This window comes from Fimicolochytrium jonesii, assembly GCF_025526975.1.
Source record: "Fimicolochytrium jonesii strain JEL569 chromosome Unknown EV422scaffold_28, whole genome shotgun sequence".
Lineage (NCBI taxonomy): Eukaryota > Fungi > Chytridiomycota > Chytridiomycetes > Spizellomycetales > Powellomycetaceae > Fimicolochytrium > Fimicolochytrium jonesii.
The window spans coordinates 373,313-400,713 of record NW_026515695.1 but is presented as its reverse complement, the minus strand read 5'-3'; the positions used below and the strand labels follow the sequence as shown (position 1 = coordinate 400,713).

Sequence of the window (27,401 nt, the reverse complement as noted above, 5' to 3'; positions counted from 1 at the left end):
GCCCGTCCTCTCGCCAGCGTTGTCATTCCACCACGTCCTCCCGTCCCACGCCCCCTCGCCACAGCTGCCCGTCCTCTTGTAGTTCCAGTGGCTTTCCCCCTCCCTCGGGCTCGCTTCGGAGGTCTCCAATCCAACACCATCGATGCCTCCGAATCGGTGACAGATCCCACAGAGGTCGGTGTGTGAGTATCCGCATATCCTCAGAGTAATCGAATGCTTCGGCAATCTCGCGCATCAGATCCATCCTCCTTCTTCCTTTCGTACCTTCTTCTTCCGTTCGTACAGAGGGCGGCATTGCGCATCCAAAGTCCACGTTAGCGAGAACGACTGGGAATGCTGGTCGTTGCTACCGGGGTTGGATGCAGTATCGGTTGAGCAGGATAACATATCCGTGGTGCTTGATCATGTGTGCGACCGGCGAATGCTGCGTCGCGCCTTCACAATGGTGCACATTGCATTGCAATCATGTTGAACATTAAGTGACGTTGCGACCTCGTTCGGTCGAACAAACTTGAAGGGGACGGGCGTCCAACGCTGTTGTCCTGTGACAAATACCGCCAGCGTCGTACCCATGCACCACGCAGCCGTGGGTTGAGGTTGGCGCAATTCCCACTGCGGGTCCCAGAGATGTGCACTGCCTCAGTTTGCAGTGGATCACGCAGTCGCTCGCGGACATTTAGGTTTGCCGGAGCAGCGGAGCACTGGTAAATCATGATAGCCCAAAATGTGCTGGACCTTTCGGCGCGCAAACAGGGACATCAACACTCTGCCCCAGCCCCGCGTTCAAACACCGTGTTAATCCTGCCAATAGCCACCGACTAGACGTGCCTCACAGCTTGGTATCGAGCCAATCTTGTCGCGATATCCTTGGTTGGAGACTGGCGGTTCGAATGTACTGACTGATGCCTTATCACCGCATTATAGCTCTTGAACTTTTTCAGTTGTGTACAAGCCGTGCTGGTCCAGATCTTGCGATGCTCTCTCCGGGAGGGCGGACTTCCGGGACACATGAGAGATCAACGCCCAACGGATGTACCGCCAGTGTATGTACGCCCGCAACACTTCGGAACCGTTAGGCGTCCATCCCATGTGCTGGCGTTGAATAGGGTTGTAAGTTTTTAAGCTAAGCCGATATATTCCCGTCAGGGGCGAAGTTCTGTTGGGAAGGACGGACGAGGGAAAACGCGTCTGGGACGGACGGGACAATGGTGCGGAAACGCGTCGCGGAACGGAACGCCCGTACAGTACGAGTAGCCCTCCGGAACCACGCCAGAGCAACCAACGCACCCCCAACGGCGAGGTACAATACTACAGTACAGTATATATATAAAAAGCCAGCATCCCTTCCTTCCTGGTCGGCTTCATACCCAGCCGATCCGCACCTCTCTGTCCACACTGTCCAACCCAGAGCGCCCGACTCACCACCACCCTCACCCTCACCATGTCCACTCCACCCCCCGCCTCCTCGCCCACCTCCACCTACACAATCCACCCAACCCCCACCCTCACCCCCGCCGACTCGCACTCCCTCGCCTCCATCCTCCTCCTCCTCGTCTCGCACGGCCACGCCCTCTCCGTCCCCACCCCGCTCACCCCCCCCACCGCCGCCGCCCTCTTCACCCACGCGCTCACCGACCCAGCCACCACGCTCTACCTCGCCCGCCTCCCGGACGGCACCATCATCGGCACGGTCCAACTGCACCTCGCGACGGCGACGAACGCGCAGCATCGGGCGTGTATCTCCAAAATGCTCGTGCATCCCGATCACCACGGCCGCGGGGTGGGGCGCGCGTTGTTGGGCGCGGCGGAAGCGGGTGCGAGGGGGGCGGGGAGGACGTTGATGCATCTGGATACGAATGCGGAGGCGGAGGCGGCGGTCGGGTTGTATCGCAGGGCCGGGTATGTCGAGGTGGGGGATGTGCCGGATTGGATTAGGTTGGAGGATGGGAGGAGGGTTACGTCCAAGTTTTTTTGGAAGGTGCTTTGATGGGATGCGATGGGGGAGATGCTGGAAAGGAAAGGCGAAACGGGTAGGGAGGCCGTTGGGTGTCTTCCTTGTTTATTAGATGGTTTAGAACAATGCGTATGACAGACGGTTGGTATATCGGACACTCCAAGACGAGTAGATCTAGACGATGATGAATACATCCTCAGATAAATAATGGCAACGCCAGCGCGCTGTGCAAATGCGTATGTATGTACAGGAATTGGTGCATGTCCAGCGGAAGTCGCTTGCAAAAAGCACACAATGAACCCCAGCCCAAGTCCGCTCCGAACAACTGCATGCGAAAAAGTATGATTATAAACATAACAAGACACTGACCACTACACCTCCTCCCAATCCCCTAGTGGGCGGGTACAGCAAGCGAGGTAGGTGAGGGAACTAACGACTAACAATATGAGGGGGATATCACGGGGGGGGGGGGGGGGGGGGGGGGGGGGGAACGATGATGTGTATATACAGTAGAATCGCGGGGGGGTAGTACCGCCAACATCCAAAGAGCTAAAGCGAGGACCAGCCCCACCGCTCACTTGCTAACCTTATACCTCCACGCGGGGTGGTCCTTCCCGACATGCGCCTTCGCATGCGGGTATCCCATGCGCTCCCTCAGGGTAGTCCTCGGCGCGTCGTCGTCCTCGATCGGCAGCAGGCGTCCGCGGAGTCTCAGTTCCGGGACGACATGTTCAATGATATCCTCGAACGAGCCCGGTGTGACAGCATACGCGAGGTTGAACCCATCGACATCTGATTCGTCGACCCATTTTTCCAACTGGTCCGCGATGGATGTCCCGCTGCCGACGATGAGGGGGCCGAGGCCGCCGATGGAGATCTTTTCGGCGATCTTGCGCGGGGTCCAGACGCTGTCGGAGCCGTTCTGTTTGGACCACATCTCGTTGACGGAGCGGATCGCGTCGTTCTCGACGTACTCGAGCGGTTGGTCTACGTCCAGGGTGGAGAGGTCGACGCCGGCCCACCCGCCGTACAGGGCTAGCGCGCCTTCGATGGAGGCGTACTGTTTGTAGTCCTCGTGTTTCGCGTGGGCTAGTTCGTCCGTCTCGGCCGTGATGATGGTGAGGAGCGCAAAGATCTTGACGTCGTAAGGGTTGCGGCCGGCTTCTGTTGCTGATTTGCGGATGCCTGCGACGATCTTCTTGAGGTGGGATGGGTTTGGGCCGGCGATGAAGACGGCTTCGGCGTGTTTGGCGGCGAATGCTTGGCCTTTTGTGGAGGCGCCGGCTTGGAAGAGGTAGGGGGTGCGTTGCGGGGAGGGTTCGCAGAGGTGTGCGCCGGGGACGTTGTAGTACTTCCCGCGGTGGTTGATGTCGTGGATTTTGGCCGGGTCGGTGTAGATTCCGTTCTTGACGTCGGCGACGACGGCGTCTTGTTCCCAGGAGCCTTCCCAGAGCTTGTAGCAGACTTCCATGAACTCCTCTGCGATGTTGTAGCGCTCGTCATGCGGGATCTGCGTGTCGAGGCCGAGGTTGGTCGCCGCGGATTTGAGGTAGCTGGTCACAATGTTCCATGCCACGCGGCCCTTTGTGAGGTGGTCGAGGGTGGACATGCGGCGGGCAAAGGAGTAGGGCAGCTCGTACGTGAGACTGACTGTCACGCCGAAACCGAGACGCTTGGTCACGGCGGCCATGGCGGGGATGGACAGCACGGGGTCGTTGACGGGAACTTGGGCGGACGCACGAACAGCGGCATCGCGAGAGCCTTTGTACACATCGTAGGTCCCCAGCACATCCGCCAAAAACAGACTGTCGAACCCTCCCTTCTCCAACAGCTGCGCGAGGTTGGTCCAGTACTCCAGATCCTTGTACGTGCTCGCCCGGTCGTTCGGGTGGGCCCACAACCCGGGGCTCTGATGGCCAATGCAGGACATGTCGAACGCGTTGAGGTAGATTCGGCGGTCGCGACGCGGTGTGGTCGGGTCTTGCAGGGTGCGGTAGACGCCTTGGTGGTAGACCAGCGGCTGGCCGGGACGTTGAGAGATGTTTTCGACGGCGCCGAGGGCGAGAAGGTTGTCGCCTGCCGCAGAGAGGCTGAGGATGTTTCCGGAGAGACGAGCAAGTGTGTTGGGTGTGAGTTCCGGGAGGCCATCTTGATGCCACCTCCAAGTCGTTGCATCGGCGAAGCGCTTGTCGGCGGACGCTGCGAATCGTTTAGCTGTGGCTGCCTCGTCCTGGCTCAGCAAGTGGACGGCGAAACGAAGGGACCTGCTGACGGTGTTGAGACTGCTCGAGTTGCGACCGATGTTGAAGGTGATCATGGGCGGATCGATGGAGACGGAGTTGACGGTGATAGCAGTGAAACCGACCGGCTGGTCATCCCACGCGCTGGTAATGACCCATACGCTGTTGGCAGCATTGCGGAAGGCTGTGCGAATTTCTTGGCCAGAGACCTTGCTTTTGACGACGGCGGTGCTGGTACTGTTCGACGATGTGGAGTTGTAGACGCCGTTGACGACCGGCTGGGCTGCGACGAGGGGTTGGGCGATCTGGACGGGGACGGGTTCAGGGCGGGAGTAGGAAGCGACTTTGTTGAGGATGCCTGCGACGGTGGCAGAGGAAGTCTGGTACTTTTGCGGTTGTGCGCTCTTAACTTGGGCAGCGGTGAATGCAGGGATGGCGTAACCGTTTGCCAGCTTTTTTGGTTGTTCCTGTGGGGAGTGCACACCGTTCTGGACGCCATTTGTTGCAGCGACGGGTTTGCCGACCGCGGACGGTGCTGCAGTTGCCATTGCCGATTGATGTAGAATGAATGAGCTAGGATTGATCTTTAGATCGTCGTCGGACGCAGTAGGCTTTTCGCTTTTGGCGGTGACGGTGATGGTGGTCACAGTGGGTTCAGTGGGCCGGCGCCAGTAGCGGTTAGCAAGAGAAAAGCAGCCCGTTGTGGAAGTGGTGAAATCGGACGAGATGTCCGGCAAGTGGCAAGCGAGCAAACTATGAGTAGAGACGACCGACAGCAGGAAATAGGGCAACGAAACAGGGTGCAAGGATGAAGGTCGCGATGGATAGAGACTTTGCATGCGTCGAATGCGGGATGTGGGATTGCTCTTTGGCAGGCGACGGGACAGGCCTCAACAGATACTTATAACACTGGGAAACTCGCAGTTTGGCTGAGTTATGGGCAATTGTCACGGCCACGAGGGATATGAGTATCACGCAACCGGCCTTTGCCGGTCGTTTCGCCCCTCTCCCAGTGGAGTTGCGAAAGTCCGATAAAGCTGTTTGCGATAATGGATAGCCGCCCTAACTTGTGTTACGGCCGTTTGTTTTCCGGGCACCACCCACCATCTACCGCCGCCGCCGATCTGGGCCTTTGCATCTGCATTCGAGACCCTCATCGCTTTTTGGCGCCCGCGCGGTTTACATGAGCCCTGTTTCTCACATGGGTTCCCTGCGTTCCATACGGAGGAGGGAGGGGGGGAGATGTTGGAGATGATGGATGAAGCCCTGGGAGGGAGGGGAGATGTTCATAGTCATGGTAAAGTTGATGTGGGCTGTGAGTTTGTGAGTGGTGAGGATTGCGGAATGTGGCAGGATTTCTGAGGGATGGCGCTGAGGGGAGCTGCGAGCACGCAATTCGCGCGTTCCCCACATTCCCACATTACGATCGCGTCTTCACGCGTGGCTGTGACTCACTCACCCCGCTCCCGATCACAGAGAGAATCGCCTCAAGTCATATTCCTAGTAGGGATTGAAGGCGGAATTCAAGCAAGCTTTGAGAATCATCAAATAATCGATGAGGTTCAACCGCCCATATTATGGTTCAAAACTCATCAAGCTGCTCCTCCTGCCCACTGGTTCGAGGTGGGAGAAATGGAAGGATATCCCTCATTCCCACGGTTACGGGTCTGGATTTTGAAATGGGGAGCTTTCACTGCCTCCCGTACACTCTTTCGTACATGGGTGGCAAAAATGGGAGACGCCACATCGCTGCATGCAGACTCCAGGGTCTATCGCATCGCTCCCTCGCTGCCACTGACAGGACCCTCCGTGCGTGGCTTCAAACATTTCAGAAATGCAAACATGTGGGAAGGTGTCGGCGCATCCCCCGAATGTATCGCAAAGCGCCATGTCGTAATCCCTGACTCCGCCCGCTATCCCCTGCCGATAAGACGAATGTCGCAATCCATGGCAGAGATGCGATGCCAGACAAACACCATGGAGGGAAAATACGGTTTCAAGCTCAGCGATCTCCCTCTGTTTCATAATTCTTACAGCGTTCGGTTCGAGCGAATCCTCCGGCCCCGCCTCCCGTGTGTATATATATATATGTGGAGTAGCTGTCCATCGGGAACTCTGTCTGAAACCTTGTCCTGCTGCCCTACATCCCGTGTGCGAGCGAGTCCTTCCCTGTGTCGGTTGCAAGCACGAACAGTAGTAAGAAGCCGTCTCTCAAATCAAGTCAAGTCCAAGAGGCAGCGCGATGGCCGCCAACGCGAGTCCGAATAACACGCGCGAGGGGCCCGTCTCTCAGCCAGACGACCCCTACGCCCGCACTCCCAGCGCCCTCACTGTCCACGAAGAATACCCCACCTCAACAACCCCCACTCCCACCAAAACCATCCATGACTCCCACTCCGCCCATCAAGAGCGCCGCGACCCCAAGAAGCCGCCGGGCGGCCCGCTGAGCAGCTTTGCCGGGTTCAAGTACTGGGTGCAGGACCGCGACTACCATGTGTGGGTCATGTCGTTGGGGTTCATGTTGCTGTTTACGAGTTATCCGATTCAGGGGTTGCAGACTATTCGGTATCCTGATACTGGGTATGTGAGGAGTGGGGAGTCTGGTTTATGCGAGTTGGGTGCGAGTTGGGTGCAATACCTCCCGTTCGCATACTCACATACTGAATGTCCTTGCTTTCTCAACAGAGCGTACATTCTGATCGTCCTGTATTCCGCGTACTTTGTCACCTCTATGTGGGCCACATTTTTCCTGGACTGGTGGGGCTTGGAGTTCTGCTTGCCATGGGGTCCCATCTCCTACGCAGTGTGGATCGCATGCATGTTTTCTGGTTCCAATGCCTGGAACTTGGCTGGCGCTGCATTCTTTGGATGTGAGTATCGCTGGAACAGGGAAGTCTTGATCAAGTTCTAACGTCTCGCGATTTTCTAATCACAGGGGGCGCCGGTATTCTCTGGCCCGCAGCCGGTCAACTCATCGCCGTCGTCAGCACACCGCATAACCGCGCCAGTAACGCCGGCATCTACCAGTGCGCCTTCCACCTCGGTGTCTTTACGGGCGGGCTCATCCTCGGCGGTGTCCAAAAGGCCTTCACCAGCTGGAACGCCCAGTACGCGTTCTTCCTCGGCCTCTGCTTCACATCCGTCATCTGCTTCGTCATCCACGGTTTTACGTTTCGCCGTCGGTACAGGCGTCAAGGCGTCGCTGCGCCCGCCAAGGACGCCACTGGTTCCGTGGAGACTGGACAGCCGCATGGTCATCATCGCAGCGCCAGCGGCCAAGTCTTGCATCGTGTTCAATTCGAGGATGGGTCTGTCGAGTACCGGCCCGCTGACAAGAAGGATCTGAAGAGTGAGGGTATTGTCGTTCAGGATCTTGCTCTGACGGGTGGTCGTGCGGACGCCAATGCCAAGTATACGTGGGCGACGTGGAAGGCGAGGTTCTGGCAGCCGTTGCAGATGCTATGGCATCCCGTCTTTGGACCTCTTGGGCCTGCGATCTTTGTCACTGGTATGTCTACCCATCCGTCAACCTCTCCCATTCAGTATTCTTTCGCGATCGACTCACTCACTCCCTCCCTTTCCTCCAACCCCCTCAGGCGGTATGACCCAAGGCTGGTTCAACGCCTCCTTCAACCTTATCGTCAACGAAGTCGGCGACGAATGGAACGGCTGGATCTACGCCATCTCCGAATCCTGGGCCATTGCCGCCTCCATCGTATTCGGCCTATTCTACGACCGCCTCCGAACCAATTACGTCGCCGCCCGCTACCGCTGGGTCATGTACATCTACGTCGTCTCCTACTACGGCCTCTGCGCCTGTGCCCTCGGCGCTTACTACATGAGCGTTAACGGCGTCGGTGATGAGCCGGGACAGACTTCACCGACCAAGTTCAAGGCGATGTTGGCGTTCACTGGCGGGTTGTACAATGTGCAGCTCCTGGCGCTTGAAGTCTCGATCCTCACCTACCTTTCGACCTTCCTCACCTACAACGCCGACGTGGCATTCAGCAGCAAGATCGGGTGCGAGGCCGCGGGGTACCTCCTGACATTCGGATTGGTCAACGTGGTCAACCCGAAATGGATGATTATCATCTTGACGATCGTTAGTATCCCGGCGATGATCATCTTCCTGGTGTTCTGGCATGCGCCGGAAAGGCCGGTTGCCACGATCTTTGGGGAGGATGAGGGGACGGAGAAGGCGGATGTTACGCATCATGAGATTCGTGGGCAGTGACCCGCATTCTCCTCTCCGTCATCAAGGAGACCCCCATGTGTTTATGTCTGAGATCACGCATATCATATTCCTCCTCCGTTTGTGCTTCACGTTTGGACTAGGCTTTGTTTTTAATACCCGTCTTTGTATTACTCTGGAATGGCGCTGGGTCGTCTGTCTTTGAATGAAATTACGTTTATTTTATCGTTATCGCCTCACTGGTGGGGCCTGTCTTTTGAATAATGTTTTGCGAAAAAAAGTGTTTGCGTCCCCATGCTCCCCTGCCACTTGGTTCAGAGGCGGTTGATGCAGCTTTCTTCTAAAGGGGAACATTTGCGGACGTCCTTCCGTCTGCACATTTTGTCGATACCGTATGAATATCAACTTGCGCTCTAGGACCGTTGTGTTATCGTGAATCTTCGGATTGTATCGAGCTACGCCCTTTCTCTTGCAATACCGATACCGCTCCTCCATGCCTCAGATGCCCAACTGAAAACAAGTTTTGCCTGCCTAACCTATCCTACTTCCACATCTCGCATCCCCCCGAAACTCGCCCCCGCGCATTTCATATCCTCTCCACCCATCAAATCCGCTCCTCGCGGTCTCCCAAACCTCATCTCGTCACATCATCACACCTCCCTAACCCACCCCGTAACATCCACACACTGCTCGCACCCCTCGTACCTCGGCACCGCGAACCCCAGTCTGTCAGCCAGCTGCGGGGGGATGAAGCGGCCGCCGAGGTAGTGTTTGCCTGTTTTGTCGTCGTGGGGGGTGTGTGTGTGTTTAGCCATGCAGGGAGGGGCATCACCCGGGGGTGGGGGAGTGCCTTGGGGGGGATAGGGTACCTGTGAAATCCCTGACACCGACTTTAGGCACGCTCAGCGAGACGAGGGTGGAGGGTTGGAGGGTCGGGGAGCGGATGTTGCCTGTCACGCACAAACGCACGCCTCCGTCTGAGCACCTCTGGCTGTTGATGGCACAGACAGCAGAACGTTACCTTTCTCGACGTCCCACCCGCTGGGAATGTCGATGGAGACGATGGGGAGGCGGGAGGATTGGAGGGTCTGCCCATACATGTGTCGAGTCAGGTTCGGTCACCCACCCGGTGATATTCAATCCGCAGATAAGGGGTTTTACCTTCAGCACAGAATCGAACGGGGCGCGCACATCTCCCTTGAAACTGAACCCTGTGTTCCGAGTGACGGCGTTAGCTGGATACTCAAGTTGGGGTGAGGACGGGTTCGTTTTGGCGGGCCTCACCGAAGAGTGCATCGACCACCACATCCGCCTCCTTCAACGCCGCGTCCAGACTGTCCACGAGCGGGATGTCTAGAGATTTCAGCTGGGTAGTCAAGTTCTGCCAAAAACAAAACAAAACATCACTCTCAGTTCCTCGGATCTGACCACCGACATGGCGTCGTATTGCGTCTCGGGACACGGACCTTGTACAGCGGCTTATCGGTCGGTTTGGGATAAAACACCCTGACAGTGTATCCGAAATGGAACAAATGCCGGGCCGCAACCAGTCCGTCGCCTCCGTTATTCCCTTATCGCCGTATCACAGTCAGTTGCGGGTGTCCAGCCATCCGCCCCCTCCCCAACCTCGACTGCCAACCTGGCCCTACAGGAAAGACCCCATGAGCATCCAAACCACATCCGCATCCCATCGTCAACAATCGCAAAACCGAACAACCAACCAGCACAAACAACAACCCGCCCCCCGTTCTCCTTCGGATACTCCCTCGCGACCGCCTGCGCGACGCTCAATCCCGCTAACTCCATCAACTGCATCACACGCGTGTCAGCAACCACGGACGGATCGACGTGGGGAACACACGAGATGCAATCACCTGGTCGACCGAAAACCCCCCCTTCGCGGGATCCATCAGCCATTCATCGAGCTCCTGGGCGGCTTGTTGGCCTATGAACTTATCGGCGGGGGTTACTAGTGCTATTTTGTTCTGGGAGTACGGATAGGGTGGTACCTTTGAGGACATGGTTGGGAAAGTGGGGAGATGAGCTGACGGGTGGGTGATGAGGTAGAGGTGGGGGATGTTCGGCTTTGCGTGATGTCACACCCTGAGACGCGGGTCCGTCGCGAGGGCAGGACACAACTCCGCCGACGCTTTTTCCACAGCTCCTTTTTTCAGCATTCCTTTGGGGAATGGCGAAACCACACACACCCAACTAACCTGAGACTTTGTGGGATAACTAAAACAGGTATGGGGAGCAACACTAGCTGGTCTGTTGGACAAAGTAATTATTTACAGCGGACTTTTACCAAGCAGAACTCGTCAACAACGCCAACCCTCAAACAATGTGCTACTAGGAAAACATTTGGACCTCTGGATTCTACGGAACGGCTCTTCCCATTCTCAATGCACAAATGTATGGAAAAGCTGGCCTTCTAATCTCAGAATGAGGTCATGCAAACTGACTTGAGGATTGCAGATGCGGACCAGGACTCAAACTGCCGAGTTGCTGTGTAACGCTGAGGATGATCGGAAAGACTATGTGTACTGCGATATCTGGAATACAGCAGGGGATAAGCCCTGCTCCAAAGCTCGAGTGCAACGCCGTCGTGTTGAAGCAAAGGGCGTTCATCGCCAATTCATGCTGTTGAGCACGGATATGCGCTGCTGGCTTGGAAGTTCCAACTAGTTTCTGTTTGCGGGCTCCCACAGGTGACCTTCCCAATTTTCCCAAGCTGTATGGATGCAAAACATGCATGAAGGCAGTGAGAGCAGAGAGACAGCGCAGGGTAGCCAGTGACAATGAGGACGGCACTCCTGCCCCCACCGGCGGGGACACTCCTCCCCCCAGGGTTGCTACGCTGCCGGGCCCCCTCCCACAGTGCGCACCCAACGTAGTTCTGACCCCCTGCCGATCTCAGAAATGCGTCGATGCAAGCACCACCTTGAGCCTGAGTTTGTGTTGGATGCCCCCACCGCCTCAGCTCGCCGATCCCGGACCACATCAGGTGCCAGTGTTATTGAGACGTTGATGCCAAAGCAAGCTGACAATCCCGTGGAGGGAGCATTCTGGGGTGCCGTTGTCGCTGCCGAGGAGGAGACTGTGGATGAAGTTGCTGCGGGTGAAGAGGTCGACGCCCAGATCAATGTTCCTGATCCCGCAATGGATGTTGATGCTACTCAGGGTGTGGAGCGAAGTTATGAAGAGGGGCTCCGCCTTCTGAACGCTGCCGAGCATTCGGGCATGTAATATTACAGCCAATATCCGTCAGAATCGCGGACCGCGTCTGCCGAATGTGAGCGCTGAGATCGTGGGCATCACGCGGCGCGCAATCCAACCCTCAAGAATCCGCCAACGGAGAACATCGACATGCATACACCCACTTATGGATTCTCGTATAGGGTTTACAAAGAGGATATAAAGATAGAGGCCTGAGGTCACTGGTGGCGCACTCATCTTCGCAAGGCGGACGTCCACAGTGGGGATTGGCGTAGATCCCCCAGAAGCCGATAGTTCCCTGTAGCCACTCGTTCTCCTTTGACTAATGATTACACGGGTGGACGGGTTCGACCACAGCTTTCAATATTGCCCGCAGTCCACGATCTCTGCACTGTAGACGCCACGATAATATGCATCGGTCTTTCTACTGCTAAAAGCCTCCACCGCCATCACTATGTCGATGCCCTCAACCACCTTTCCGATCTTGACGTAGCAGCGACCATGATACTTGTGCTCTTTGACAGCAATCGAGAATTGTAGATTCCAGGGTGCTTGAGCGCACGGTTGGTTGCTTAACCAGACTTCCCCCCGAAAGGCGTGGTCAAATACGTGAACGGATGTTTGAGGGGTGTAAATGCCCTCCCCAGCTCCAACCACTTCCTGGGGTTCCATAGACTCAATTGCCTCGCCCCTGGATCCGGACTGAAGTTTCGTGCCAGTGTAGCGATAGCTGCGATAGCGACGAACGTTCCCCACACACATCATTTGAAAATTTTCGGCTGCTTTCGGAAAAGCTGATTGGAGCTAAGAGACATGGTAATCGATAAGGAAACATGCCCAACCAAAACGCATGTTTGCACACAAAACAGCTTACCTCGATGACTATCCTTCCTGACCGCTCGTTACCCCAACTAACGTCCAACCACACTCTGGGTTGGCCTACCTTTGGGAGTTGCGGGGTCGTATTTCTTGGCTGCATGGCTGCGATGTCTTTCTGCAGCTGTGAGCTAATCTCCGCCTCCTTGACAAGGGATTTTCTCAAATCTTCCGTTGTCTTCTGAAGGTGGGCATACCCTCTCTCCAGCTCTGTGACTCTCGCGCGTTCCTGTCGCACCTCCGCAACGTTCTCTCGTTCCTTTCGCAATGCTTGTGTCTGCAGCTCCTGATTCTTCTCCATTTGGTCTACCTTTCCACTCAATTTCTCAAAACGCCGCATCAGGTTTTCCAATTCCGTAGGGCTGGCATGTGTGCTGTTCTGCCCCGCCTCACCCTGGGATCCCTCCTCCATGTCCGGCCTCGGCCTTGCCTGCTCCTTGGGCCGCGTTGCTTCCTCCTTCCGCTTTTCTGCTTGCTGCTGATCGTATCCTTTTCGTTTCACTGCATCCGAGAGTACCTCGTAGGCTCCACTGAGTTCCTTGAATTTTGCGTCCGCCTCCTCCTTGAAGCCAGGATTGCGGTCTGGATGAAATTTCTTAACGGCGGCCTTGTAGGCCCGCTTGATCTCCTCCTCAGCGGCATTTTTGGATACTCCAAGTATTGTGTATAAATCGTTCCCCATTGCGTATTCGCTTAGTTAAGACGATACGCGGTTTGCGAGGCCTGGCAGTGCTCCTCACGTTGCTGCAGTACGGCAGAAACCTAGAAACACGGTCAGGTGAGTTTCTCCGGCTTTTATATGGCGATGAACGAACCAGAGCGGGTCCTGTTGTATGGCTGCAAAGCAGACAGAGCCCTACGGTGAAATGTTTGGCGTCCCGTACGGGCGAAGAAAAGGTTCTTATCTCCCCCATCAGCCCCTGCGGCTCATATGACCAGCGGCCGCGACGCGTGCCGCATCTGACTGACAGTGACTCTTCTTCCTCCACCATTTCAAAGACCATTTCACAGATATCTTCCCATACGTACGTGAAGAATTTTTTTCTTTGACCAGCTGGGGATAGTCAGCTACATGCCACCATCTTACGCTTGAACCGGTAATGCTGTGAGTGCCTTTGGGATCTGCCTGCGGCTGATGAATGGCAATCTCTAGCTCCACGTGGGGGTTAGGGTTAACCCATTCGGGTTAACCCTAACCCCCTCCTGACATTCCTCTAAGGCAGAGAGACATTCCTCTAAGGTAGAGACTGTCCACTGGCTAGTAAGGATAACGGCATTGCAGGGGCTTTGCAGCCATAGCGGCATCCCGCCTACGTCGGCTCCCAATGCACTGTCACCCGAGCCAACAGTAACACACGACGGGAACCTTTCAGCTGGCCGTTCCAAGCCGTGTCGGAGGAGACTGAATTACTGTACACACATTGACGGCGTTGACGCGCCGAAGCCGACAGCGAAGAGGAAGGACGCGCCCAGCGGACGCCCGATCGACGTTCCCGAACGTACAGTACGGTACTGTACTTAATAGCACACTTGACATGCATACACTCAGTTATGGATTCTCGTGTAGGGTTTACAAAGAGGGTGTAAAGATAGAACTGCTGCACAAACGAACACGGTATGCTCAACTACACTTCACTATCCCAAGGGTTCACTGTTCCCGGTCAGCGCCGGCCTGAGGTGATTGCCGGACACTCCCGTATTCGGCCTCGTGTCCCGCAAGCACCTCGGGGACCGCTCACTTAAGACGTCACTGAGCTCTCTCTTCGCCGCAAACGCTAGTATGCCCCGCGGTGAGCAACAACATACCGCAAAGCCCTCCGCGTGGCCTTGGATAGGGAGGAGGGCGTCGGAGATGGAGGCTTCGTGGTTGATGGAGAGGACGTGTTCTTGGTTTTTGGTGTCGATGGTCTTGATGCAGCCCGGGTGGGAGAGCCAGGTGGCGCGGATGGCGGTGCGGCCGAGCCGCGGGCCCCATGTGATAGCGCGGTTGAAATCCAAACTGGTTCCGAACCAGTTACAAGTTACCAGTTCGAAGCGGGCAATGGCTGGGTCGGATGGGCGTGCGTGTGCGGAGGCAGAAGTGTTATCTGTGGTTTCGATGCCGCTTCCTTGGGTGGCTTTTCCGCTGACGGTCCCCAGTCCTGACGTTGATGTTGAGGGGTACTCCGAGAGCTCCGAAGGATTGGAGTCGCCCAACGCAACATTCGGTAGATCCAGAGATCGGTGTTCGCATCGACCCGGCGCAAACCCATCAACCATCGCGAGGGACAGTATATAAGCAACTGCTCGGATGACACTACACTGCGCCCCGGTTGCATCAAATCGGATAGGATCCGAGATGCGTAGATCATTGCCGTCGCGCATAATAAACCAGGTGTATTCGTAGGTGCGAGGACCGCGTATTTCTGATGGTTATGGTTCATGTATCCAATGATTCGCCAAATCTGGTCAATAACGGGTGATGGTGGACATGGTGCAGGTGGTTGCGGGACTCGTAACCGCCGGTCGTGCAGAGCCATGCCGTTGGTGTATTGGTCATGTAGAGAGCGTGAGGTTGCGGAGAACGGCAGGACACCAGCCTTTCTTACCTCTATGAAAAGAAGGGGCCGGAATCTTGCGCTGGTGTTACCTTTTTTGCGGTATAGCACAGACACATCTGGTCGAGCGCCACGGGAGTCACGCCATTCGTTGCGGACTCGGTATTCAAATGCGGGATTGGTTCGTTCGACGATTGAAGCAAACGTCCCCACAGTATCCCTAAGAACCAACTGCAGCGAGGTTTCATTGTTGGCATCAAATGGCCGTGATGGGATTCTGACGGAAAGGGAGTAAAAGATGTCAATATAGCGATACCAACGGTACCACGCTCCCAGCCCCACTCACAATTCATTCGAATGAACCGCTACAAGCGGGTCATGAAATCGGTAGTTGGCAGCATTGCTGAGGAAGGAATGCCAATGCAGGACCTCCCTTGGCCGTATTCCGTGGATAGCGGTGGTAGGAGGAAAGGGGTCGGTTTTTGCTGGCGGGTTGTTATTCTTGGCTTCCCCAAGGAAGTCTCTGTACGGGCGCAAGGGCGAGTCCAGCCACGTTCCGATGGACACTAGGGTGGAGTGGCGACGTGGCGACGTGAGAAGGTTGCGGTTGTTATGGACAGTTCACTGTTGGCTGCGAGACAACCAGAGAAAAAAGGCGGAAGGAAAGGCGGGAAGACGGGAGGACGCGTGGAAGGTGTGAACAAGTGGAATGCAACGCCTCCAAGTTTGGCTCAGCGCACCCCATCCCAAAGACATCTAGCACTCATTCAATCACAGGCATACCCTCTGTATCACCGTCCGCCGAGGTCACATCAACTCCCTTCCATCCCCTCATCAAAACTCACCAAAATACGGACCCTAACGAACCCCCTCAGCCCCCCCTCCCCGTCCTCCTCCTCGCACACCCTCTCCTTCCAGTACTCCCAATCCGACCCCTACCTCGATCTCGAAAGCGGACGTTCCGGCGGTGCGGGTGGGACGGAGGACGACGACACGGACGAGGGGGAGAGGCGGTTGCTGAACTCTTCGAGTATTGGTAGTAGGAGGTTAGGGCTACGCGAGGAGGCGAGTGAGACCCACGCGGGAACGACGCATACGAATATGCCCACAGCGGAGGAGGGGAGGGTGTGGGGGTTTGTGAGGAGGAGGGTTATACTGCCTTTTCGAATGGCTTTGAGAGGTGGGTAAGCGAGCGCAAGCCAGGGGTTGAGAGTGAGAAGGAGGGGACTGCGACGAGCGAAGCGAGGCGCCGGGATGCTTGAGGCAGGCGAGCCCTAGGCGAGCAAACCTGGGTTTGCTCTGGGGAGCCGATGCAATAGCGAGCGCGACCAGATCAAACGCCTTCTCGCGAGCGACAGGGACTTCGACTTCCATCCCATCCACCCGCCAATCAATCGTACCCATTCACTCATCCATCCATATGTTTCGTCTTTATTCTTTAGCGGGCACATCACCAGACAAACTCGCCCTATCAATCAGCATGGCCATCGTCTGTGGCCTATTCCCCGTCCTAGGCGTCACATCAGTGCTATGTCTCGGCGCAGCCTGGAAATGGGGACTAAACACGCCCATCATGCAGACCGTCAACTTGATCCTTACACCCGCCGACGTTGCACTGTACGTAATCCCCTCATCACCTCACTTCACATCTACACCGAGTATTCACCCTCTCTATGACTATAACAGCTCCCTAGTCTTCATGCGCCTTGGCGAACGCCTCCTCTCCCTCGACCCGCTCCCCATCACACCCTCCACGCTCATCGCGCACCTCCGCGCGGTCGGGTTCACCGCCGGCCTCGGGATCCTCCTCACAGTCGTCGGATGCGCGATCCTGGGCTGGGCGCTGGTAATGATCCCCACCGGTTTCCTCATCAACCTCCTGCTCAAACCGGTACTGCGACGAGTGATGGTGAAGAAACAGTTGGCGGAGGATGTGGAGCCGGAGAGTCAGGCGCTGGTGGGCGAGGGAGAACGGCCGTGGAGTGCGGTGGAGAGGTTGAGGGGGGGAAGGGAGGAGGTGGATTTGGGGGGGAGTGAGAGTGGGGAGGAGGTGGGGGATCCGCTCTTAGGAGCTAAGGTTGCGAGGGGGGCGGGGGCTAGGAGACGGTCGGGGGCCGAGTGAGGGTGTGATGTATACTCCCCCCCTGCTACGGTTACATTTCCACATCAGACCACAAGTCATGCATATACCATTCTCTATACTACAATCTTCTTTCATCCATGCAAGGTGTCATAATCTGAAAGCTGTCCTCTCTCAGGTAGGGCTTATGTATATTGGTGATGCATAGGGGCGTGCATTGGAAACGGGTAAGCAGCGGGCAAGCCACCCTGCGCCCCCTTCTTGCGCCACTGCCTGAGACGCGCAGTCGGTCTCCGCCCTCTCCGCCCTCCCTCTGCGTTCCAGTACGACTACTGCAGAAAGGTTGACCCCCCATGGCCAACAACCCCAGGTTAACAAACTAACAATCACCAGCCATGCCCTTCAAATACATCGTAGAACACATGGAGCCCGAGCTCGATGAGTGGTCAGAGGTACCCTACCCCGTCCAGTACCCCTTCCCCTCCTCCCCACCCACGCTCCCATTCTAAACCCCCGTCCCTCCCCCCACCCGCAGCTCGAATACACCAACATCCTAACGCACGTCGGCCCGTCCAATCTCATCCTCTCCCACATCCCCGCCTCCCTCGCCACCTCCCTCCAAACACACCCGACGTTGAACCCTGAATCCGGGATCATTGCGACCACGAAAGCGGTGCAGGAGATGGACGGCGTGGAGTTTGGGAAGGTGGTGTTGCTTGATCCGGCGGCGACGGAGGAGTTGAGGCCCGAGGATGCGCGGGAGTTTGGGTGGTTGCTTTTTGGGGGGATTTTGGTAAGTTTGCGAGGAAAAAAACAAAAAAAAAGGCGGATGGGATGAAAACGAGACATGCCGAACGGCGGAGGGAAAGTGGATGGGGGGGTTGTTTTTCGAATGGGTCGAGGAATCAGATACATCCATTGGAGCAAAACCTCCGAAGCCTATGCTCGGTTCACGGGCACCCAAACCTCATTTTACTCTAACACAACACACCCCCCTCTCTCCGCCCCAGGGCGACGACCCACCGCAAGACCGCACGCGCCTCCTCCGGGCCCTCGGGTACACCACGCGGCACCTCGGCCCGGTGCAGATGACAACCGACACGGCCGTCCTCGTCGCGCAACACATCATCGAGGACCAGATCCCGTTGTCTGAGCTTAAATTCGTAGATCGCCCGGAAATCAAGTTGGGCAAGAAAGAGAGTGTTGAACTGCCGTTTCGGTACCTCGTGGATGCGGGCGGGGAGCCGAGGTTGCCGCGGGGGTTGAGGGAGTTGTTGAAACGGAGTAATGATGTTGCGTTGGTTTGAGCGGGATTGGACATGTAGGAGGGGATTACTGGTCGCGGTTGGGGAGGGCAGCGGGGTGTTTTTGGGAGCGTGCGGTGCCTGACGGCATGATGGAAGGCGTCGCTCGCCTTTGGGGGCCTTACGTACTGGACAAGCATGACGTTGGGATGGGATAGATAGCTGGCATGTAGAGAGCGTTTTTGTGTGCATAGGAGAGGTATCACTTTATATTATAGAGGGTTTTCAATGCATGAATGACCAAGAAGCCTACTTGAGATCTCACGCAAACCCAATTCGAATGATCCGTTTGTAAATTCTCCCATTCTTATTCATGTTGCTACAAAAGCTCCTGATCACAAAAGAGAACTCCAAAACCGCAACGAGGAACCGGCTTCAAAAACCGAGTCCCGTACATACATGTATGTACCACTCCGCGGCAGAGAGACGACCTGCCCTCCCGCGAATCTGTCGCAAACGAAACCAACAAAAAAAGCAATAACAAAAAATTTCAAAACCTCGAGATTTCCACTCCCGTCTCTCCTCCCATTTTTCTTCCGCAGCTCCTACATCCCATCTCTCCGGATATTTCTCGCTACACGACTCTCCCTCCCCGTACATCCCCCCTCATCCCTCCTCTCTCCTCAGATAATTCGTCACTTCCGCGTACTAACAACCCTCGCCCTCAAAACCTTCGAATTCGCACTCCGCGTCTTGCTGGAATGCGACACAGGCGGCGGGGGGAGTTTCTCTTTCTTCGACGCGGGTTCCCTGGTGGTCTTTGCAGTGCTTGATGACACGGACGGGGTTGGGCGTCGCGGGGCTTTTTGGGTCGGTTGGTTGGCCGACGAGTCTTCTGTGTTCACTTTTCGTTTCCTCGTCGTGGTCGGTTTCTTAGTAGTAGTAGTAGTAGTAGTAGCAGCCGTTTTGGTTTTCTTGGTGGTAGGCAAAGCGCGACCGACGGGTTCCACCGCCTCCCCACCCTCCAACCCCTTTTCCTTCTCGGTAACGCCCAACCGCTCACTGACCACACAAAGCGGGCACGTCCAGTCCTCACTCGGCGCGTTCGTCCACTGGCGATGAAAGCCCACACACGGGAAATGGTACCACCCTTTGCAGCCCTTGAGAAGTTTGGTGCACTCGACCATGCGGCCGTAGTATTCCCATTGGCAGAAGCAGGCGGGGTGCCAGGTAGGTGGGGGCGCTTTGAGGGGGTTGCGGAGGATGCCGGCGGGGTGGAAGGGGTCGCGGGCGGGTTGTTGGGGGGAGACGGTTTGGGTATTGGTGGTGGTCTTTTGATGCTCGCGGGCGGCGATGGAGGCGCGGTGGGCTTTGACGGCGTCGGTGAAGCGTTTGTGCCATTTTTCGGTGCGGATCTGCTCTTCGGTCTTTCCGGTTTCATCTTCGTCTTGGTCGTCACCAGCGTTTTTTCTCATGTCCGCCTCCTGCTGCAACTCCTCATTGGCCTCGTCCTGTGCATCCTCGTACAGTTGCTCGTACGCTTCCATCAGATCATCATCCACCTCGTCGTCATCATCGTCGCTTTCGCCATTATTATCGTTTCCCCAGAACGCAGCGGCCCCCTCTCCCACGCTGCGTGAGGAGCGCTGCCGCTCAACCCTGATAATAAGCTTCCGATAATCCTCCTCAGTGAACTCATCCTGCTGCTGAGCGTCTCCACCGTCCTTCTCACGCTCCTCACGTTGAACCGCATCAACAAGCTTATGATAATCCTCCTCCGAGAACTGCTCCTCATCCTCATCACGTCGCTGAGCCTGACCGACATTGTCGTCATCATCATCCCCGCGACGACGATGAACATCACCCGTTACCAAATCACTCCACCTCGCCGTGCCACCATGTTCAGGTTCCGCAGCACGGCCAATCAAATCTTCTCCCTCTCTCTCCTCGTCGTCGTTATTTCCATGATCGTCATCCCCATGATCAGATCCAGCCCGGCTCGTGTGCCCGCTCGCAAAGGGCGCGCCGATGACGGTCTCGAGACTGGTGGTGAAGTCGAGGATGTTGCCGGAGGAGGGGAGGATGTCGTTCGTGGTGGTGTGGCGGGGATCGAGCTTGGCGGGGGCTGTGCCTGCTGTGCTTGGTTTGGGCAGGGGCAGGGTTGGGGTGCTGTGGGCGGTTGGGGAGGTCATTGTAGGGGTTGGGTGGGGTGCTTGAGGGCACCACTGTAAGAGTGTGACGGAGGTTGGAGTGGGTTTGTGTGTTGTTGACGAAGCTCTCCGGGGCGGGGATGGGAGTCCGAGTTGGAAGGAAGAGCGAAGGAAGAGCGCAGGAAGTTCCAGAGGGGCACTCCGCCCGTTCGGACAACGCGTCCGCCCGTTCTTCCCCCTCGAGCCGCTTGACGCCCACTGAACATCTAGACCTCACCTGGGAAAGTATTATCGAGATAACAAGGACCGTCGAAAGCACAGTCCGGTTCTGTTTCAATCAGAGACTTATCTTGACCAAACGGACCTGCCCAAAGCCAAACTGCCGTGGCAGCGAGCGACATGAAACTGGTGAAGGACCACACAATCGATCATCTCTGCTGGCGCTGCAACCGTGGTACCACGTTTGCCGGGAGGTTTGCATCATGGCGGTACAGGCTGGCGACAATGGGAAGATTGGTGGGCCAGGGAGACGGTGGAGGTCGCCGAGAGCAAATTTGGCAAGCAAAAGTTCAACAGAGGAAAGCAGGTGGAGGGAATCTGAGGTTTTGGGGGTATCTGGCGCGAGGATAAGTGGACCTTTCTAGTACCCATTGGCGACCGCAGCGCTCCGATGCTCATGACTCTCTGTGAGGCCTTCATCCACCCAGGCCACCGTGTACAGCAACCTGTGGAAAGGGTACAACACTGACCGCTTTGCCAAAATGGATTGTACCGACGGGACCGTCAACCATTCAGAGAACTTCAAAGATCCGACAACCGGTATCTCGACAACCGGTGGATGGAGGCGTTCAGTTCGTAGGCGCCAGCATCGCATTTTTGGGACCCACCCAATGTCAAAGGACGTTTCATCTGTCCAGAAAACACGGGACCAATGCACCGGTGTCCAATGCTGATGCTCCAGTGCAAATGCGAGACGTGTGGCCCGGTGCTGCTCCATCAGCAATGGCGTTTGGATCTTGAAATGAGAATAGAGAAAGAGATATTTGCTGAGGTAGCGGCGGAATGTCCTTATGTAAACGGATATCCCAGTGAGCTCCCTGAATTCAGCATTGAGAACTGTGAGTGTTTTCTCTCAAATGTCACTGTTGGCAACAACAAGGGAGCGAAAAGCCTCCAATTCATCGGGTGAAGGCTGATACTTAGCTGGTCTGCCCATTGGCTTCTTGGTCTGGTAGGAAGCAGGGTCGCTGGGAATGTCGTTTGCAAACCTCCTTATGGTATCCTTGACAGCGGTCAAAGAGACTCCTTCCTCTCTGGAAATCTGTCTTTTGTTCTTTCCTGCTCTGTGCAGGGCAACTATCGTCCCTCTTCTGTGGCGTGAGAGGTTTGCCCATTGCGGAGATGGAGGTCAAGAGGGCATTTCAATCTCGCCATCGTCCCCGGTCTTGCCTTTCAGGTTTGCCGCTGCAGCCCAGCAGCCTGGAAGCAGTGCCGCTGGGAAACGCGCGACTCGCTTTGTGAAACGGTCATTGAAATCAGTGCTTCTGCTCGCGCTTACCTTCCCTCCCTCCTAAGTTACAAATTAGGGATGGGAGGGTGGGTTCCAAATCTTGCAATGAAATGGAAAGAGTATAAAGGGAGAAAGAAGGGTATGAAGAGCGCCCCAGCGGGTATATAGCCAATAATGCTCAACATGAGAACACGCTAAGCCCACCCATGGACGCGCCAACGCTCAGCCCACTCTTTCATCTGCGCTGAACTGCGATGAAATCAATTATAGGGGGGTCGGAGCTTTATGGACACTGACTGTACACGTGACCCCATTAACTACTTACTATATATATATATGTTGAATTAAGCTTGATCATGTCAAATTTAACACACCTCAATCGATTCGTGGCGTCTCCGCAAAAGAGTTGTTTCAAGTTGAAATAGCGTGCTGTGAGGTTGGCCAGCCGAGCATATAACCAGCGGGGAAGTGGTAGGGACATCCCGTGGCATGGCCCAGTACAGTCCAAGCACTTGATAGCACCACTAGGTTTATCCAAACACCAGCACAATGACAGCCCCGCGCCGGTCCCTTTTCACCGTAGTCCAGAGTTGTCCTCCGCTGCCTCGCCTCATTCGTCGCGAGCACCACTCTGGGGACTCCACAACGACTCCAGCATGGCCACGCACGGACCTTAACGAACTGGTCATTTGGTCTTCCTTCGACGATGAAATCCGGAGGACGCAAACCACGCTCCAAGCCATCTTCATCGCACCGAACTTCGCTCTTGATATTCCAACAATCAGAAAAGTCGGAGACGAAACCCACGTTCAAGGAGTCATAGAAAATACTATTCTGTCCGTCGTAGAGAATGTCGCACGCGAAATTGTTTCCGAGCCCGATTTCAGTTGCAGCATTGCAGGCGTCCCTGGGTTGCTACTAGATCCGGACTTCATCTTTGCGTCACAAGCAACTCCCAAGGCAAAACTAGTGGGAGAAGTGAAAACGCCTTGGGCTTTCGGCGCTTCCCGGAACCTAGTTCAGGATTGGCACGATAGCCGCGGCACCAGGAACAAAACTGTGCGTGCGATTGAGCAGGTGTATGGCTATCTGACGTTCAATAACCTTCGATACGGTGTCCTCACAACGTACGAGACTACCTGGTTCTTCAAGCGCACATGCTCTCCCCAAGGCGGTCGACTAGAAGTAACTGCTCCGTTCCGATATGAGTCGACCCCGCAACTCATATTCGCTTATACGACGATTGTGCGTCTCGCGGACGAGCATTGGTTGCACGCATCGCCAACCTCCTCCCCCGGCCCGGCATCGCCAATCGTTCGGCGAAGGACTCAACCTTCCAATCCCGATCCTCATTTACTACAAACGGCGGCACCTCCATCCGACATCCACCTCACGCAAGGGGTCGACCGCAGCCGTGTAGGGGGTATCGTTCGAGGGAATTATCGGGGCCAGCCGGTCATCTTCAAAACCGTGGACGTTAGCAAGCATCGCGCTCTGACTCAGGAACTTGATCACGAAGTTACCGTGTATCAAGCAATCGCCCACCTTCAGGGAGACGCTGTGGTTAGAGTGATTGCCTATGTCGAAGTGTGGGAAATGCTTCGCCTACTGGTGTTGGAGGACCATGGCGTCAATTTGTGGATGTATGAACAGCAAGGCGGGAAAGCATCTGTACTGAAAACAAAGTGTCGAGAATGTCTCCAGAAGGTTCACGCCACCGGATACCTTCACGGAGATATACGATTGCCAAACTTCTTGGTATCAAACGGCGTGGTGCGGCTGGTCGATTTCGGCCAAGCCAAGCAATCTACCGTCAGAGAAGAGTTCATAGCGGAGATGAGGGAGCTGAATCCGTTGTTTTCGTAAACCCTCCTTTATGGAGCAGGGTTAGGGTTTACGAAAACAACAATTCCAGCTCCCTCATCTCCCGTGCTACTCCCGTTCGCCGGTTTTTTTCTTGGTTGTGACGTCGATCACCACAGCTGCATTCTCAATCTGGAGCGCCTTTATCCGGTAGTCTTTCTATGCACATCTTTTCTTCGTTCAATACTATATGTAATAGTCCGAGCATTTTTGGTTAATGTATTTAAGGGTGCCGTTTTCTGTTACTCCTCATACTCCAATCAGTATGTTTTGGCATCCTTCAACCTGTCGCCCTCACATCGATCCCGGAGTACCGGGAGGATGTGTTTCCCCCTACGGAAGGAAAGCTCTGCGACGCCTCACATATTTTCCCTTTTTGCCGCCGCACTGAGGTTCCAGGTTTATCAGGCCTCTTGTATCCACGAGATTTTGTCCCGCGGCTTGAGGGGGGCAGCAGATCAACCACGCTAGAAACGGGATACTGATGGAGGCAGGATTACATCGAGTGTTCGGGATTACGTTCTGCCTTGAGCATAAGGTAACTTCTGTTCTTCTTTATCTACTCCCGCGGTTCTCAAGGAGCTGATACCTGCACGAATTTAGGATGGGGAGTACAAATTATGCACCGCACCTTGGGCTCTTCAACCATGGCCTGGTGCATGGGGGGATGGGAACTCTATTGTTAAGCCGTTTTCTGCTCCAGGCTTAGCAATAGAGTTCCCATCTTCCCATGGGATCGAACCACCACATCCCATACTCTTGAACGTGCACGCCCTATTCACTAAAATCAAATGGGGAATGTTGCAGGCAAGCCGCTAGGCTTCAGAGGCCGAGGATATGGAGGACGTGGAAGGGCTCGATGGGGAATGGGTCACGGCGCGGCGATCGAGCGACGTCACTTTCTCTGAGAACATCCCACGTGCGCTTCTACCCAAAGATATGTCTGAAGTGGGGTCGACGTCTGCGGAGTTCATGCCATCTCTTGTCCTCTGGTGTAGCTCAATACGACCAGTTTCAATTTGAATTCCGTTCGTCAATCTCCACCTCTTCTGCGATCACAAACAATCTTCGGGAGATATAACCTCCCATCCGATGCAGCCACGAAGCGGTCGCCGGAAACCGCCCACACCAGGTCAGATGGCTCTTTCCTTGCTCTCCTCACGGCACCGTTCTCAAGATTGTTATCGAAGTGAGGAGAAGCACCCAGTATCCATCAAAAATTGGTCAGAGGTCACTTCTATGATCCGCCAACAAGTGTCGAAGTGCTCGAGTGGGGTCATCCTTAGAAAATCACTTTCTCACGCCTTGCTAGTCCGTGAGCCATCCCCGCTTATTTCTTCATTTCGCTGCTGTAAGATGTATCCATATATCCAGAAGATGATCCCTCATGGAGGGCAATTCTCGGAATTTTGCACGCAACGAGCCGTTGCACCCAGAAGACGGCCAATAGGCACCCAGAAGACCCCCAAGTGGGAGTTGGCGAGTCCTGAGGAATCATACTCTCGGCGTACAGTATATGGGGCCATAAACCTGCGCCCACCCCTGAACTGTTGCATGCGAGCCAAGTGTGTCCATCGGAGCCTCCGTGGAGATCCGCAAGGAGATAGAAGATCTCGGATGACGCATCGGGGAAGAGATCAAAGTTCACGATGCTGGTCAAGGGTCTGGTCTGCCAAACGTACCTTTCGGGGGTAAGGCATACGGCGAAGCGCTTGTTTGAAACTGATTCTAGCGTTGGCGGGGTGACCTGGGAAGAGGCCATCTTGCACACGGCGGTCGCCAAAACTGCCGGCAGTTTCGGGTCATCCCAGCGGTATGGGTCAGTGCAAGATAACACCCGATTGTGTTTGGGGGGTGTGAAGCTCCCTTCTGCCTTGGTGGGCGTAGGAACGGGTTGAGCAGAACCCCAGACTGGGACGGGAGGTAAGAAATCCCACATGCTGAATGCTTTCCTTGAAGAGTCTAAGTCTGGAATGGTTGTAGACATGTTGACGTGGCTGTCGCCTGTCTGACAGCCAGCAGACACGCCATTCCTTGTATGAAGTAAGGATGCCGTATACGTGCTCCAGACCTTGAAATTGCTTGAGGGCCAGTAGGTAGTCATAAATCTGTCCGAGAATGGAAGGTTGCCCATCGAATGGTGTACCGTTCGGTTTCTTCACCTCGATGAGCCCAATCGGCGCCGTCTTCCTGCGCAGGTAGTAGAAGTCGGCTTTCTGGGTTCCGAACATGTAGAGTTCCGCCTGCACGCGGAGAACTCTGTGAAACTGGAGAGTCCTGAGTGTGTCTTTCAGGACGTTACCGACGTAACCTTTGATGTCATCCCCCGAAGCCCAGAGCATGCCCATGTCGGCTTCCATCCATATCATCGACTCGGCTGCCACCAAACCTTCCGTCAAGATGGCCAGCGGCTTGATGGTGCCAGTGGCAGGGCCGTGCTTCGCTTGTTTTCCTCCGCTCTCGGACGTTGATGCTCCGCGCGGCCCCAGAGCTGGAAGTCCGTGGTTCAGAATTGATGGCATGGCTTTATACTCGTCCCTGTAGAAAATTTCTTTTCAGTATATACTGTAAGTGGTAGCCAAAAAAGAACTTGGAAATGGAAAGCCAAGCTGTGGTTGTTATTCGACAGAAATGGGTGCCGTAACACCTCAAGTACGTACGCCTCGGCTGAAGGACAATTATAGATCGTTTTTTAAGGGTCAAGGGAGCGGATCAAACGTCTCTGGAAGTCTCGAAACACGATCTTGCCTCGAAGTGTCCGACAAGAAGCTCAAACCTGTGTATGTACCACAGTATCTCGCTACAATGAAGTGCGCACGGTGGTGGCACAAAGTCCGCGCAGGTCTTGGGCCTCCACACTACTGTGTCAATCAGAGACTTAACCTGACCAAACGGACCTGCCCAAAGCCAAACTGCCGTGGCAGCGTGCGACATGAAACTGGTGAAGGACCACACAATCGACGATCTCCGCTGGCGCTGCAACCGTTCAGGTTGTCGCGAAACCCTCTCAGTCCGGAACGGTAGCTTCTTTAGCCAATCCCACTTGTTGCTTGCCCAGGCACTTAACATCATGTACAGTACGCCTGGAGCCAACGCATTCCGCACGCCGATGCCCACTATCAAGCAGGGGTCAGCACCAGAACAACCAGATAACCCGCAACGGGTACCACGTTTGCCGGGAGGTTTGCATCATGGCGGTGCAGGCTGGCAACAATGGTAACATTGGTGGGCCACGGAAGACGGTGGAGGTCGCTGAGAGCAATTTTGGCAAGCGAAAGTTCAACAGAGGAAAGCGGGTTGAGGGAATTTGAGCTTTTGGGGGTATCTGGCGCAAGGATAAGTAGAGCTTTCTAGTACCCGTTGGCGACCACAGCGCTCCGTGGGACCGTCAACCAATAGACTGTACCGACGGGACCGTCAACCATTCAGAGAACTTTAAAGATCCGACAACCGGTATCCACACAAACAACATTGAGGGGCTTTGGTTCCACGTAAAGAAGCACACGATGCCCCGGAGTGGCACTCGAAAGCTACCTATG

At 55.5% G+C, this 27,401-nt stretch overlaps 12 protein-coding genes across 12 annotated transcripts; 6 read left to right on the top strand and 6 right to left on the bottom strand.

Annotated features, from left to right (window-relative positions):
• Positions 1–1,441: 1,441 nt before the first annotated feature.
• EV422DRAFT_622700 (acyl-CoA N-acyltransferase) lies at positions 1,442–2,175 on the top strand (the record flags this gene model as incomplete). Its single annotated transcript, XM_053074183.1, has 1 exon — positions 1,442–2,175. The coding sequence occupies one exon, from the start codon at positions 1,442–1,444 to the stop codon at positions 1,985–1,987; it is 546 nt and encodes a 181-aa protein (XP_052922457.1). The 3' UTR covers positions 1,988–2,175.
• Positions 2,176–2,435: 260 nt separating this feature from the next.
• Positions 2,436–5,329, bottom strand: EV422DRAFT_541925 (luciferase-like domain-containing protein). The gene has a single exon (XM_053071240.1). It carries the CDS (start codon positions 5,031–5,033, stop codon positions 2,529–2,531), a length of 2,505 nt encoding a protein of 834 aa, XP_052922456.1. The 5' UTR covers positions 5,034–5,329; the 3' UTR covers positions 2,436–2,528.
• Positions 5,330–6,328: 999 nt separating this feature from the next.
• On the top strand, positions 6,329–8,521 carry EV422DRAFT_226686 (uncharacterized protein). The gene is made up of 4 exons (XM_053065525.1): positions 6,329–6,774; positions 6,880–7,064; positions 7,130–7,702; positions 7,791–8,521. Exons 1-4 carry the CDS (start codon positions 6,437–6,439, stop codon positions 8,426–8,428), a joined length of 1,734 nt encoding a protein of 577 aa, XP_052922455.1. The 5' UTR covers positions 6,329–6,436; the 3' UTR covers positions 8,429–8,521.
• Positions 8,522–8,617: 96 nt separating this feature from the next.
• Positions 8,618–10,471, bottom strand: EV422DRAFT_541919 (YjeF N-terminal domain-like protein). The gene is made up of 10 exons (XM_053071239.1): positions 10,396–10,471; positions 10,261–10,338; positions 10,108–10,195; positions 10,026–10,031; positions 9,853–9,956; positions 9,671–9,767; positions 9,548–9,597; positions 9,408–9,474; positions 9,256–9,336; positions 8,618–9,161 (listed from the first exon to the last, which is right to left on the bottom strand). The coding sequence occupies exons 1-10, from the start codon at positions 10,405–10,407 to the stop codon at positions 9,037–9,039; spliced, it is 708 nt and encodes a 235-aa protein (XP_052922454.1). The 5' UTR covers positions 10,408–10,471; the 3' UTR covers positions 8,618–9,036.
• Positions 10,472–11,305: 834 nt separating this feature from the next.
• EV422DRAFT_570826 (uncharacterized protein) lies at positions 11,306–11,632 on the top strand (the record flags this gene model as incomplete). Its single annotated transcript, XM_053072920.1, has 1 exon — positions 11,306–11,632. The coding sequence occupies one exon, from the start codon at positions 11,306–11,308 to the stop codon at positions 11,630–11,632; it is 327 nt and encodes a 108-aa protein (XP_052922453.1).
• Positions 11,633–11,674: 42 nt separating this feature from the next.
• On the bottom strand, positions 11,675–13,380 carry EV422DRAFT_226369 (uncharacterized protein). Its single transcript, XM_053065524.1, has 2 exons — positions 12,477–13,380; positions 11,675–12,406 (listed from the first exon to the last, which is right to left on the bottom strand). Exons 1-2 carry the CDS (start codon positions 13,158–13,160, stop codon positions 11,963–11,965), a joined length of 1,128 nt encoding a protein of 375 aa, XP_052922452.1. The 5' UTR covers positions 13,161–13,380; the 3' UTR covers positions 11,675–11,962.
• A 568-nt stretch (positions 13,381–13,948) lies between these two features.
• EV422DRAFT_226367 (uncharacterized protein) lies at positions 13,949–14,955 on the bottom strand. The gene has a single exon (XM_053065523.1). It carries the CDS (start codon positions 14,840–14,842, stop codon positions 14,114–14,116), a length of 729 nt encoding a protein of 242 aa, XP_052922451.1. The 5' UTR covers positions 14,843–14,955; the 3' UTR covers positions 13,949–14,113.
• A 672-nt stretch (positions 14,956–15,627) lies between these two features.
• EV422DRAFT_622694 (uncharacterized protein) lies at positions 15,628–17,137 on the top strand (the record flags this gene model as incomplete). The annotated part of the gene is made up of 3 exons (XM_053074182.1): positions 15,628–16,195; positions 16,458–16,632; positions 16,702–17,137. 3 exons carry the CDS (start codon positions 15,628–15,630, stop codon positions 17,135–17,137), a joined length of 1,179 nt encoding a protein of 392 aa, XP_052922450.1.
• Positions 17,138–17,364: 227 nt separating this feature from the next.
• Positions 17,365–18,658, top strand: EV422DRAFT_541903 (SAM-dependent RNA methyltransferase). The gene is made up of 3 exons (XM_053071238.1): positions 17,365–17,547; positions 17,631–17,888; positions 18,106–18,658. Exons 1-3 carry the CDS (start codon positions 17,491–17,493, stop codon positions 18,400–18,402), a joined length of 612 nt encoding a protein of 203 aa, XP_052922449.1. The 5' UTR covers positions 17,365–17,490; the 3' UTR covers positions 18,403–18,658.
• Positions 18,659–18,666: 8 nt separating this feature from the next.
• On the bottom strand, positions 18,667–20,710 carry EV422DRAFT_226327 (uncharacterized protein). The gene has a single exon (XM_053065522.1). It carries the CDS (start codon positions 20,529–20,531, stop codon positions 19,035–19,037), a length of 1,497 nt encoding a protein of 498 aa, XP_052922448.1. The 5' UTR covers positions 20,532–20,710; the 3' UTR covers positions 18,667–19,034.
• A 1,724-nt stretch (positions 20,711–22,434) lies between these two features.
• Positions 22,435–23,972, top strand: EV422DRAFT_226305 (uncharacterized protein). Its single transcript, XM_053065521.1, has one exon. It carries the CDS (start codon positions 22,549–22,551, stop codon positions 23,863–23,865), a length of 1,317 nt encoding a protein of 438 aa, XP_052922447.1. The 5' UTR covers positions 22,435–22,548; the 3' UTR covers positions 23,866–23,972.
• Positions 23,973–25,198: 1,226 nt separating this feature from the next.
• EV422DRAFT_541899 (uncharacterized protein) lies at positions 25,199–26,673 on the bottom strand. Its single transcript, XM_053071237.1, has one exon. It carries the CDS (start codon positions 26,382–26,384, stop codon positions 25,683–25,685), a length of 702 nt encoding a protein of 233 aa, XP_052922446.1. The 5' UTR covers positions 26,385–26,673; the 3' UTR covers positions 25,199–25,682.
• Between the last annotated feature and the right edge of the window lie 728 nt (positions 26,674–27,401).

Coding starts and splice junctions, on each gene's coding strand:
- EV422DRAFT_541925 (XM_053071240.1), bottom strand. CDS start 5,033: ATGCAAAGTCTCTATCCATCGCGACCTTCATCCTTGCACCCTGTTTCG.
- EV422DRAFT_226686 (XM_053065525.1), top strand. CDS start 6,437: ATGGCCGCCAACGCGAGTCCGAATAACACGCGCGAGGGGCCCGTCTCT. Junction 6,775..6,879: donor ATTCGGTATCCTGATACTGG/GTATGTGAGGAG, acceptor CTTTCTCAACAG/AGCGTACATTCTGATCGTCC. Junction 7,065..7,129: donor TGGCGCTGCATTCTTTGGAT/GTGAGTATCGCT, acceptor TTCTAATCACAG/GGGGCGCCGGTATTCTCTGG.
- EV422DRAFT_541919 (XM_053071239.1), bottom strand. Junction 9,475..9,547: donor CGTTCGATTCTGTGCTGAAG/GTAAAACCCCTT, acceptor ATGTATGGGCAG/ACCCTCCAATCCTCCCGCCT. Junction 9,162..9,255: donor CGGTGTCAGGGATTTCACAG/GTACCCTATCCC, acceptor ACGACAAAACAG/GCAAACACTACCTCGGCGGC.
- EV422DRAFT_226369 (XM_053065524.1), bottom strand. CDS start 13,160: ATGGGGAACGATTTATACACAATACTTGGAGTATCCAAAAATGCCGCT. Junction 12,407..12,476: donor CAGGAAGGATAGTCATCGAG/GTAAGCTGTTTT, acceptor CATGTCTCTTAG/CTCCAATCAGCTTTTCCGAA.
- EV422DRAFT_226367 (XM_053065523.1), bottom strand. CDS start 14,842: ATGCGCGACGGCAATGATCTACGCATCTCGGATCCTATCCGATTTGAT.
- EV422DRAFT_541903 (XM_053071238.1), top strand. CDS start 17,491: ATGCCCTTCAAATACATCGTAGAACACATGGAGCCCGAGCTCGATGAG. Junction 17,548..17,630: donor AGCTCGATGAGTGGTCAGAG/GTACCCTACCCC, acceptor CCCCACCCGCAG/CTCGAATACACCAACATCCT. Junction 17,889..18,105: donor TGCTTTTTGGGGGGATTTTG/GTAAGTTTGCGA, acceptor TCTCCGCCCCAG/GGCGACGACCCACCGCAAGA.
- EV422DRAFT_226327 (XM_053065522.1), bottom strand. CDS start 20,531: ATGACCTCCCCAACCGCCCACAGCACCCCAACCCTGCCCCTGCCCAAA.
- EV422DRAFT_226305 (XM_053065521.1), top strand. CDS start 22,549: ATGACAGCCCCGCGCCGGTCCCTTTTCACCGTAGTCCAGAGTTGTCCT.
- EV422DRAFT_541899 (XM_053071237.1), bottom strand. CDS start 26,384: ATGCCATCAATTCTGAACCACGGACTTCCAGCTCTGGGGCCGCGCGGA.